The sequence below is a fragment of the Marmota monax genome, unplaced genomic scaffold, assembly GCF_021218885.2.
Source record: "Marmota monax isolate L192 unplaced genomic scaffold, Marmota_monax_Labrador192_F-V1.1 WCK01_AAM20220418_F8-fsc00098, whole genome shotgun sequence".
NCBI lineage: Eukaryota > Metazoa > Chordata > Mammalia > Rodentia > Sciuridae > Marmota > Marmota monax.
Genome location: NW_026694639.1, coordinates 1,141,916 through 1,154,993, shown reverse-complemented (window position 1 = coordinate 1,154,993; position 13,078 = coordinate 1,141,916). Strand labels below are relative to the sequence as shown.

Below are 13,078 nucleotides of genomic sequence, written 5' to 3'. Positions count from 1 at the left end.
ATAAATCATGACATACATTCCAACCTGTAACAATATAGCTATAAGTTGAGTTTATTTCTTCCAGATGAAGGATAGTAATGTTCAGTGAATTTCTAGTGTCATTAGACTCTTTTCAAGAGTTCTTGATTAATAATTCCACAGTACATCGTCAATTTGGAACTATTAGAATTAGAGGAGGGCGGGCTGGGGATATAGCTCAGTTGGTAGAGTGCTTGCCTCATTTTAAGACGGTCACAAAGAAACAGTATAACCAGGTATATTGGGAACTGAGAGTTCAATTCTAACTTATACTAGAGGTAAAGAGGGGGCTGCATTTCTTACATTCCTTCCTTTATTTAATCTAATTTATAAAACAATGTTTGAAGACAAATGTGTTAAAAGATAAGAGGTTATACAAGACTACTTTATTTGGGTTTCTGAGAAATCTTAAATTCAAGAGATCCTTTACTGGTAGCACAAATAGATTGAATGTTTTTGCTGAATCCATTAACAGTTATAAAGTAATGTGAAGATTAAAATTTTCCTGCATTTGAAGAGCATTGCTAAACATTCAGTAACAAGATCACAATCCCAGAAGACCAGGTTGACTAAGCCCTCAGAGAGAGAATGTTTAAACAGAGCAAATCTGTATGGATGCACTGAAGCACAAAACCATATACAAGCAGATGTGGAATTCCAGTGGAAAATACCTATAGATACACACAATTGTGAAACTTTCCAAAATGAAAGGGACAGGCTGCAATACAAGGAAACAAACTCACAACCAGCCATGGCTTCAGAGCTGGCTGCAGTGATGTGATATAGTCACATTAGGACTTTCCTTCAGCAATGCTATGGCAGGGAGCAGCACCATGTGGTGTCACTTTGATTTATGGAAGAGCCAGGTGTGGTGGCACACACCTGTAACCCCAGCAACTTGGGAGGATGAGGCAGGAGGATCACTAGTTCAAAGCCACTAGTTAGCAGTGGTGAGGTGCTAAGCAACTTGGTGAGACCATGTCTCTAAATAAAATACAAAATAGGGCTGGGGATGTGGCTCAGTGACCAAATGTCCCTGAGTTTAATCCCAGGTGCCAAAAAAAAAAAAAAAAAAAAAAAAAGAGAAAAGAAGAAATATGGAAGAATTCTGGGTGTGTGTGGGGAGTACCATGTGGTACCTGATCTTTTATTTGTAGGTGATCCACTTCCTATTGTTGAGATGAGTTTTTCTTGACAGCTGAATAGATCCTATCTGTTTTGCTTCTATAAAGGATGAAGAAATTTCTTCCCATAACCTATAGCCACATTTCTGCAGATATGCATTGAGTAATAAACATAGTAGATATTTCTAAATACATATGTATAAACCAAGGAATCTTTTGGAGAATACACAATGTCTGATAATGTCATTCTACAATAAACCACATTGTTTTCTCATATTTATTGATTGGGAGAAATAGGATGTATTAGTTATCATAGTTTCATATATACAAATGTTACACTAATAATAAACACATATTAATTTATAGTCTATAATTTTATGCTTCATAATTTTAATTTCCTGATAGATATTTTAAAAACTCTATAAACAGTATATATTTTAAGGTTTAACAGAAAGACAGCTGTCAGGGTATTCTATAGTAAAACCAATCAAAAATAGGAGTTTGTCAGCCAGTTATTTTTAATAATGAAGCAACTGCAGGTCAGACCAGGAAATTGATTTCATTTTCAAATTCCAGGAATTTATGACATGAATTTTTGTGAAACTTTCATTGATTACTCAATTTCATATGCATTTTCCTTTGTATTTCAATAGAGCAAAAAAGCCATTAAAAGTATCCTACAAAAATGCACCTACCTACCAGCCCTTGAACCATTTCTGTACGATGCTCCTCCCAATATTCTGAAGCATGTGGTTGGACAGTTCAGTAAGGTAAGAATTGCTCTTTTAGCCTTTAAGAAGAGTAAGAAAATAAAAATGATTTGTTGACTTTTTTTGTTGTTGTTGTTGTTTTCTTCTTTAAGATCAGGTCTGGGGTTTACTACTTAACTCTCTTATTTACACGGATAATACAGGCTAGTAACGTCCACATATAAATAAAACACTTCCTTCTTTCCCACTCTTTTCTCAGTTTCTATACTGTCATTTTAAGTATTCTCAGGAAGTAAGTGGTATGTCAACACATAAACACTTTGTAATACAGATAATATATATTGATAAGTAACTTTTAGTAGTTTTTCCCAATGTCTTTTAGTTTCATTCACCTGGGAACATGGCAAAGATCTTATAAAGAAAAAGAAAGATGTCTCTGAGCCACTGAAATATTTTTCACGAAGTCCATGCACTTTACTACAGATGCTCTCAGACAGTCATTTGGAACCTACTGACTTTTTTTTTTATGAACAGTTTTAACAAATGTAGCTGTCACATTTCTAAGATCATTGCAGATTAAGCGATAGTAAGTGGTAGTAAGGGAGAAAGGTCAAGCTGCTAGAAGTGGGCACGGCTGGCAGAGTTGACTACTGATAGCCAGGTATAGAAGAGAAGAGCAGTATAACACAGTCATCGGCGGTCAGGATGGCGACCTAAGCCATCAAAAATAAGTTCAATTATCTTCATATGTTTGACTTAAGAAAATGAGGTCAGCAAGGTATATACCACAGTGCTTATGCATACAGGCTCAGGCACTGAAGTATGTATGTGTGCTACTTAATAGCACTAATTCTTTACTAAAGTCTTGACCTCTCTAAATCTTAATTTGACTACCTGTAAAGTGAGAAGAATAGTGGTTTTTATTTCATATGATCAATGTAAAGATTAAATGAGATTGATTATGGCTAATTAAATCACTTTTTAAATTAGGGAAGAGGGCAAGTTCATTTTAATAGTTTTAATGCTACATAAATGCAGTACTACTGTTGTATAGCATATTTCTACAAATAATGAACAAAAAGTGTATATTCTAACTTTTAAGTACATTCTACATTTTAGATACTCATATAAAAGGTAGACTTTACTAACAGCCCTTAGTTCTCGAGTCTCTCCAAGATCCCCTCAAGTGCCACAGCTACTGGAAAGCAGAGGTTATCTCTGAAGCTACCTCAGGATACAGTTCTGTGCATCAGACCCCTATGCTCTGTTTTTCCTTTCAAGAAAATAATGAAACATTTTTTTCCCTCTTAGTTATATGGGATGTGGGAGATAAAATGGCATATTCCCTTTGAAAAACCCACTAAGCAACTAATGTAGAGAAAAGACTATAAAGTACTGCATGGGGAAAAATTCATTTCTTCATTTTTGTGTACTGTTGGGTGCTAAGTAAGAAATTCACTAGCCGATTTGGTCATCTACCTTATCTAAGGGTAAGGTGCTGAGTGGATCATCTATAGACAAGAGTCATCAACTCTTGAAAATGAATAGTTGACATTGTTTCTGAAAGTCATTTTGTAGTTTAATTTTTTAGTCTAATGAGCAAGAATATATTGTAGTTTTATTGAACTTGCTATGAAAATGAACACTTTGAACTTGCTATGAAAATGAACACTATGCTAAGAGTTCAAAATCAGTATATAAAATCAGTGAGATTCATGGAAGTTAAACAATTAATTAAGGGCAAGTATCATATACTTTGCAGATGTGTACATTTGCTTCAGGCAGAATTTTTAATTTTCTTAGAGGCTTCTTAAAGGAATAATACTCAAGCAAAATCTTAAAACTATGAGTCAGAGTTAATCAGGCAAAACCGGAGGCTTGTGGAGTGTGAAAGGTATTCTAGGGGGAGGATGCAGCATGGGGAAAGGCAAGAAATAACACAGCATGCACACTTTGATGTTACTGAAGCAAAATTTAGGGTGGAGATTGGTGGGTAAGGAAGCTAGAGAGGAGTATAGGAGTTGGGCCCCAGAAGACCTTTCCTGCTTTGTTAAGGAGCTTGCCTTCAATTTCATAGGTAGTGGAGACACCCCAAATGAGTGTAAACTTTATGTTTTATGTTTACGAGTAGAACACCAATGTTTTTGCTCATATTCATTGACTTTCTTCCATCTCCACAACATAAAAAGTTAATGCACTTCTAGAAGGAGTGCATTTCACTTCCAATCATCAGCAAATTTTGGCTTACAATGCTATAAATATATCGGGTGTACATTTTCTTCTACATTTTTTGGATACTTTATTGCTTTTTTGGTAGCAATGATCTAACTTGGAAAAGAAGAGCTGACATTTTTATTTGTTTACTTTCAAGGTGCTACCACATGATAGCAAAGCTCGAAGACTTTTTGTAACAAGTGGTGGACTAAAAAAGGTTCAAGAGATAAAAGCAGAACCTGGTTCTCTCCTTCAAGAATATATCAACAGTATTAACAATTGTTACCCAGAGGAAATTGTGAGGTGAGAATATGGACTTCAAAAAGTTCAATATTATGTTGTAGTGTTTTTGGTTTCAAATCTAGATTTTTATACCCACTTTTCAAAATGTGTACTTTGAAATACTACATGAGGCCAGTGGATACCTTGACTTTTCTCTTGATCTCTTTTTAACCCTCTTCAAATTTAATTATGTTCTGATTTATACATTTCCAAATCAACCTAGAATATTATTTAAGGCATTGATATACTAATTTAATATATGCTACTAAGGAATAACCAAATACAGAGTCTAAATTAAACTGTTTTTAAATTGTGAATACCTGTTTTTGAAGAAGCCTGTAGATTGTGATTTTCATAGTTCCCTGTGTATTCTTAAGCTCACATTACATTAATGGAAATATTATTGAAGATAATAATGTTGAGTAATAAAAAGAAAGTTACTATGTACATGAGAAAAAATACATAAATAATATGTATGATATGCTGACATGCCGGTATCTCAGAGTAATCTTATAGGAAGCTATGTTCAAGATTATTATTATTTTTTTTTTTGTGGTGCTGGTGATAGAACCCAAGGCCTCATATATTCTAAGCAAGTGCTCTACTCCCAGCCCAGATAAAACATTTTTTAAATAAAGTTGATTTGCAAGCATTAAACCCAAGTCTCAGTTCTTGTAGGCCTAATGGAAAACTATACCATTAAACCCAAAATAAATACAAGCAAATTTTACCAAGAAAATAATAGAATGAATTAAACAAATGCATTTTGAAAAATGCTCACAAAGACTGAAGACTAAAAGGTATATTTATTTATAGTTTTGTAATCTTATGCTAAATTCTTTCTTCACTAATACTGAAAAATATAAATTGCAGTTTTTTATGTTATAGCATATATATAATTTATAGTTTATTCTATTTAATATCAATAATTTTTAATAATATGGTAACAATAATTTTTAAAGCACACAAAAAAGTTAAGATAAAATGTGTTTTCTGTTCATGTATATTCAGATAGAAAATTCTTTCATGAGTTGAAAGTTTATGTACCTTTGGGAGGCTTATGCAAACTCCTTTCCCAAAAGAGTTCTAATAAACCAGCTTCGAAAATATTAATCAGAAGAGCAATATATCATAACATGTATAATTACTATACAGAGAATATACAAATGTTTTGTGTAGCATAAAATATGTATGAAACCACTAAATTTGGGATTATAAAAATCTTTTTTCAGCTGGGTGTGGTGGTACAACCTGTATCCAGTGACTTGGAAGACAGAGGCAGGATAAACCTGAGTTCAAGGCCAGCCTCAGAAACTTAATGAGACCCTGCCTCAGAATAAAAAATGAAAAGGCTGGGAGTATAGCTCAGTGATAAAATGCTGCTGGGTTCAATCTCCAGTATCCACCTCAAAAAATCTTTTATTAATATTGTTACATTAATTTTTATACTTGGGATATATGTCCATGCAGGAAGAATGCTGTTTTATATGTTTAAGATAACTCCCAATTCAATTTTCTAAAAAAAAAATTAAAGAAAAATTGGAGGAAAAAGGCAAATTAAAAGATTCCAAAATGGAATTATGTGTTAGAATTTATCAATGTTAAGGTACTTTCTTTTTACTCCTTTTAAGCCATATTTTTAAATTGAGCACTGAGGGAAATTAAAAACTGTCCAATTAGAATTTAATCTGGCTGGGCATGGTGGCCTATAATTCTAGTGGCTTGGGAGGCTGAGACAGGAGGATCACAAGTTCAAAACCAGCCTCAGCAACTTAGTGAGACCCTATAAAAAAGGGCTGGGGATGTGACTCAGTGGTCCCGAGTTCAATCCCTGGTACAAGAAAAAAAAAATTTAATCTGGTGCATTGTAAAAATACCATTGTAAAAGTTAACTTGCATTCTGTCATCTGGGGTGTCCTTTTAAACATTTGTAATTATCTTGAGGAATGTTGGTTGGCTGACTTTTAAAATTTTTCTAGTGTTTTTTAAGCATTAGCTTCTATAGTGTTTTATAGAATCTTTGAAACGTTGTCTTTCTGTGAAAATAGACAAATATATTTTAAAATGTTTCTATTTTTGTAATTATATATTTCCCAAGAATCACTTGATGACAACTTTTAGAACTTTTATAGCTAATTTTTAGAACTAATGTAAGAAAAGATGATCAGTAGATACATTGTCATCTATTATTAGCCTAAACATTTATTTCATATTGCCAATTTTAGTAATCTTTAAGGTAGGCCTTAGAAGACCTAAGGTCTAGGCTGGGCCCACTCCACAGCCAAGTGTTTTTAAAAACTCCTTTGTGTTCTGTATCTCTGCCCACACTGGGGAGGGGAAGTGGATTTTTGGCAACCATCTCATCTGGGGAAGGATGCCTCAGCACAGTCTGCCATTCTGTATATTTCTGTTTCAAAACAATATAATAATGTTGCTATGATACAATTTTATATAGGTCTTATATAAAGTTAATTCACTTCCATTCTTAAAGAGTGTTTATAGAGGTAAGTCAGAATAGCAGTGGTTGACAAGTGAGAGGAAGGAATTTCTTGCTCTTTTGGGTGCGTTCATTTTGCTTCTTTGATGAGAACTAGGGCTGCATGCTCAGATTTAAGTGTCAAACAAACCTAGGTGTCTGTCTTGGTTTCATCTGCTTACTGTGTGACCTTGGATATAATATTTAAACCTTTTAGCCTTAGTTTCTGCATCTATAAAATGTAGATAATTACCTGTTTAATAGAATTAAATAAGAATGCTTAAAGGGTTTACACATAAAAATTCAATCCAGTAAGTATTTCTTATCATCCTCTTTTTGCAACTCTATTCTATTTTTCATTCTCTTGAAGATAAACATTATTATCAGCTAAATCAAATATAATGTTATAATAATATTAGAGAAACTATATAGCAGTTCTTGGCCATTTATTATTTGTCACTGTTTTGATGAAAAAACATATCTAGCAAATTTTTGTTTCTTTTGGCATTAATAAAAGACATAAGATTATTCTGGTTTGATTTAGATTACATTTGGTTGCTAAGGTAGAGTTCCACTTTTCCTGATGAAAATCTGTTTGAATTCCTTAACATCAGATAGACTATAGTTGAAATGGGACTTTCTGACAGCTAATGAACAACTTAGAATATATATATTTATTTATGGACCTATATTCTGGGACACATCTGTATGCACTTATGGGAAGGTAGGCAGTGCTCAGTGTCTACTCTGCTAAGGGTGAGGGGAGAAAGTGACCAGCACATTTTCTTTTCTGTGGGGATCATAAGGTTTCTGAGATCTCTGGGAAAGAGGTACAGCAATGGCAGTTAGTTTGGAGCCAAGGAAAACTTCAAGAATTATTGGCAGATCCTAATTGATTTATTGAGGGTCTTTATTATAAAACAACAATGTTCAATAGAAATATAATGTGAGCCAAATATGTAATTTCAAAATGTCTTGCAGCTATATTAAAAAATGCAAAACAAAACAAGGTAAATAAATTCTAATGATATATTTTTGTTAGTCAAAAATATATCCAAATGTTTTTATTTCAACTTGTAATCAAATATAAAAGATTATAAATAAGTTACTTTATATTTTAGAAATATTTTATTGCTTCCAGCACATCTTAATTCAGATGCTAAATTTCACTGGAAATACTTGACCTATATTTAGATTATGTAAAATTTGCACTTAAAAAAGTAGACTCACAGATATTCTAAATATACCTAATTGTTTTTCAATAATTTAATTGCCAATTTTGAATTTGAGATTAAATTTAAAAATTCAGTTCCTCAAACACAGTAGCCATATTTCTAGTACTCAACAGCCGCATGTGGGTGGTTGCTATCATATTAAACAGTACAATTTTAAAGATTAAAAAAAAAGTTTTGTTTCTAGCCTTCATTTTTTTGCAGTACTGATGATTGAACCCAGGGTCACACATGCTAGGCAAATGCTCTGCTATTGAGCTACATCCCCAGCTCTTTTTATTTTATTTTGATACAAGGTCTGCCTAAGTTGTCCAGCTGGCCTCAACCTTGGTAATCCTCCTTCATCCACTCCCAAAAAGCTGGGATTATTAATATATGCCTCCACGCCCAGCAAACTTCTTGCATTTATACAGAATGTACTTTTCTTGTGTCTGACACATTTATAAGGCTTAGGAAAGTGAGGCCTGCTTTAAAATTTGTGACTAACTCAGACCAGGAGAGAAATATTTGTGAATTCCTCAGCACAAGAACACTTCAAAGAAATCCAATGGTGAAATATTTTTTTCAAGCTTAGCAGGCCTTTTGAGGAGAAACATTTTTAAGGTAGCTTTTTATGTATGTATGTATACATGTATGTTCTGTTTAATTATGACTGTGTGTAAGCATACTACTGAGAAAACACATCCCTGTTTTGTTCAGCTTAACTTGACAAATCATGGAACAAATAAGTGTATACAAATTATGAGTTTTTAAGTCAAGCATCTAGGCATAAAGATAAGTAACAAAGGGCAAAGCAAATCCCTAACAATAGGTTTTATCTAGAGAAAATACTTCAGAAGCTTAATTATTTTGAGTGAATTGGAAATTTTTAAATTATACTTTAGATTTTTAAATCTATCATATTCCAGAATGCCTGACAAATTTTATTTGACATGTTTTTACATACATGCAAATTTTTTCCAGGCATATCAAACATCCAACAATGCATTAATCGATATATTTAATACTTTTACATTAAAATTTTTATAAAATGTTCAGTGTATAGATATAAATTCATAGTACTAAATATGCCCAAGAACTAATGAAAATGGTTAATTCTAAATATATATGATATAAATATTTGTAAACCATTTATTAAATACTTCTTCAATATGAATTCTACTCCCCCCAATTTTTGTTTTTATGGGCATTCACTAAGAGGGCTGGCAGCGTTAGGGAGGTGGCTCAGAGGCAGAACACTTTGCTTCAGACGTGCAAGGCCCTGGGTTCAGTCTCCAGTAACACACACACACACACACACACACAGAAATGAATTCTAAGGCAATGTGGAATTTGATTATTGATAATAAGTTATATAGTCTAATTTATGAAAAAATCTATCAGCTATGACCCTTAAAGCAACATTACTCACTTGGTATAATAAAGTCTCTGTAATAAGATACTGTCACTGGATCAAAGGTTCATACTTGGAAGACATCCCTTTTGCCATTATATTTATATTCCCTAAGTGTTTTGCTATTTGTGAACTGATACTCTCTTCTTTGAATCTCTCTAAACTTATTCATAAAGCATTACTAAAACACAATTATTCAGGGTTTATGTGAGGCTTTATTCACAGAATTATTTCAGATAAACTCCTTAAATAAATTTTTTATGTCCACTGTGCTGACTTTAATAAATATCTAATAGCAAATTTTCTTTTCCAGGTACTATTCCCCTGGATATTCAGAGACACTTCTGCAGAGAGTGGACAGCTATCAACCACTTATCAACTAAACAAAGTTATATATTAATACTCAAATTCACAGCAGAGAATTTGTGATTACTGTTATAATTGTTAAAGTTCTTTATAAATATTCAAACTTAAATACATTCTAGATTTATTCAATGTGACATACCTTTAGATAATATTTTCTAAATTTATGCAATACTTTAAAAATTAGTAGCTTGAATACATGAGGAAATATTCATATTCATTTGCATGCATAGGATTTGTATTTGCTCTAAAGGTAGATTTAAAAAGACATAAAAGGGTTTTTAAGGTATCTGTTATTTTTCTGCTAAACAGCACTCATACATACATACCCCCTCCAACTACACAGAGGTAAGAGATAACATTCAATGTTTTTTTGGCCAACTTCCTTTGGCAAGGAAAAACTGATCTTGCAGATTACACATTAGGATCTAGAAGAAAAATAGTTAAAAGAGAAACTGATGACGGGAATACAGGACTCCAATGCTGGTTGCATAAATGCATTAAACTCACAGAATCTAGGGATAACTTGTCAGGTTAAGAATTTAAGAAGGCCCTTCTCTTTATCACAACATTTGGAAGTTCTTTTTACCTAAAGTGTTCCTTATCCTACACAGGGCTGGCTTTGTTCATGAATAAACAAGGAAGCAGGCATAAAAAATGGGCTGTCAGTATTCCCTTGTTCTAGGTTGTTCACTTTCCCAAATTTCAAAGCTACATGATTTTTTAGGGATTTAAGGGAATAATTTGTAAAGAATACCTATAGGCTCAAATTTATATACATTTTCACTTAGGAAGCTGTAAAGGGATTAAAGAGTATTTTAATAAAATTTTAAATAAAAGAATATTAGAATTGGTTTTTTTTTCCTTATCTAGTATTTTTCTGACTTTGGGGAATCTTTGGATTTGGGAGTCTTGTTTTGTATGTGCCTTTAAATCTAAAAGGAATGTTGTTTATGGTGATCTTTCTGGGAGACTTTCAGAGAAAGTGACAACCTGGAGAGCCCCCAGGACACCATGGGTCCAATCTGGTTTTCTTTTCAGGTTTTCTTTTTGGATTCTTCACCCCCCACCTCCCACAAAAGGAACCTAATCATTTAATTTTGGCATTTTTCTGGACTCATCTTTGTCATCATTATTTCCAAATAGTGCATAGTTTGTTGTGTCTTTTAAAATTCATCAAACACAAGGATTGTACCATTTTCCCCCCTTATGACAGGCTAGGATTGCTAAGTGATTTCATTTTTTTGTTTTAGTCTAGGGGTTGAACCCATGGCCTTGCACATGTTAAATAGGTGCTCTCCCATTAAGCTACACCTCCAGTCCCTGGATTCATTGTTAAATACTTTCTGGGGCCTGTTTTGTTTTCTTGTAGCAATATCTTTCACTCCTTGTGTCAGAAAGTGTAACTTTTATTACCAATTTTATAACTTACTTTCTTTCCTCCCATCTCATTTGTCTTATAAGCCTTTAATAACTTGAGAAAGTAAAATTAGTTTTTATCTTTTTTCTTTAAGACTGTTTTTCTTATGATGACTATGTTGGTAATGATGGAAACTAGTTCATATAGGTTAAAACATCCTCAGATATGATTGGAATGGTGACTGTCCTATGTTTTCTTGAAATTGTGCTTTGTACTTGATATGAAAAAACATTATGCATCATTTCATACATATAAAATATAGAACTAAACTAGAAAGTAATAAATATTTAATACTATTCAGGTGTGTTTGTAATTTGATCATACACAATTTGGAAGTTTTATGCTTTGAAGTGTTTCTTGACATAAAACACTTTAAACAACATGAAGCTTTCTTTACTTTGTTTTTTAATAAAAAAAACTTTTTCATTTGTATTAGAGCAAAAATAGTGTCTCTCATTGATGATATCCTCTGATATTTTCGTTCCTGGTTTGAGTTGTACCAATTCCAATTCTCTATGGAAACTAACTGCTGTCCCACTGTTCTCAACCCCTTGTAGTTTATTTAAAATTCAATTATTTCACTGATACAAACTGTTTTTAGGACTTCAGTTCAGGAATAGACTTGGTTGAACCTTATTATTATAGATGCAAGCAATTTACCTCTTGGGGGCATAGATTAAATGAGTTGGTACCTGAAAGAGATGTTGAAACATCTCTTTAAGAAACTAATCTAGAAACTAGTTAAGTGGTAAGCCTGATAAATACTTGTTCAGTTTACTTTAAGGATGCTTATGAAAATAACTTGCAATGGTTCATGTAACCATTTTGCAACTGTTCAATTTATATAAACATGATGTGTGATTTATAGGAAATCTGATAGTCAATGACAGTCTACACATTTTGATGGGCAATTGTGCATTATCCCTTCATGCACCATACTCTTGGATAAGTAGAGTTTCAGCCAGATGATTTATGATAAAGAAAAACTACATTTCCTGCCCTCATGGAGTTTTCTAATATAAACACATTTCCCCAGACATGGAAGTAGAACAGCCACAAGACACTGAACACAAAACAGGCATATTTAATTTACATATAAAAACAAATGACAACCTCATATTTACAGGACATTGACCTGTTTTTCTAACCCTTTCCTCTCAAAGAAAACCCTTTCCCTTAAAGAAAAAAATGAAAGGTTTGCCTATTTCTAAACTTGATTTGAGGTCCTGCTTAACATAAATCCTGACCTTAAATTCTTGGGTGAGGCCATCTCCAAGATTTTTCTAATGTGTTTTCAAATAGCCAGCCCTTTGATTAAGATAGGTGCTAGCAAATGTTGGGACTGATTTTGCCATAAAACCACTGTTTAGGAAATACTGGTTTGAAAGGATCAAGTGACAGTCTTTGTAACTGTTGCATATACCAGTTGGTTAAAAGACTTTTGACTTCTAAAATTAGATTTGTCCATACACTTACTTTTGTGGAAATCAAAATACTTACATTATTTTGTTTTGAAGATGCCTCATAGGCTAAGCCAAAAAATTAGACCAATATTCAGTGATCCTGCTTTAAAGAACAATGGTGGGTTTTATTGTTTTTGTATATATCAATAAGTAATCTTTTGAAAAGTTTAGATAATATAATTGAAGAGAAAAGCAAAAATATCACCCCAGATCTTATAACCTGGAAAAGAATTGTCATTATCAACACAATTTCAAATAGCTCTCTAAGCCTTTCAAGGTTAAAAAAGAAAATTGGCAAAATGTATTCAGTGTATACATGAGGTTTAAGATAAAAAACAAGAGTTACAACATTTGCTTGTTTTGCAGAGGATGGAGTTTTCAGT

The 13,078-nt window shown here is 32.8% G+C and overlaps 1 protein-coding gene across 2 annotated transcripts in view; it reads left to right on the top strand.

The window, feature by feature from the left end:
* Window positions 1–11,528, top strand: part of Spag6 (sperm associated antigen 6) — a 65,635-nt gene extending 54,107 nt beyond the window's left edge. Inside the window, exons 9-11 of one of the 2 annotated variants that reach the window (XM_046422988.2) lie at window positions 1,796–1,912; window positions 4,224–4,369; window positions 9,763–11,528. In XM_046422988.2, the coding sequence (XP_046278944.1) occupies window positions 1,796–1,912; window positions 4,224–4,369; window positions 9,763–9,832 (333 nt within the window). In that variant the 3' untranslated portion in view covers window positions 9,833–11,528. The remainder of the gene's footprint in view (window positions 1–1,795; window positions 1,913–4,223; window positions 4,370–9,762) is intronic. The other variant, XM_046422990.2, reaches the window with a different exon arrangement.
* Window positions 11,529–13,078: the final 1,550 nt, after the last annotated feature.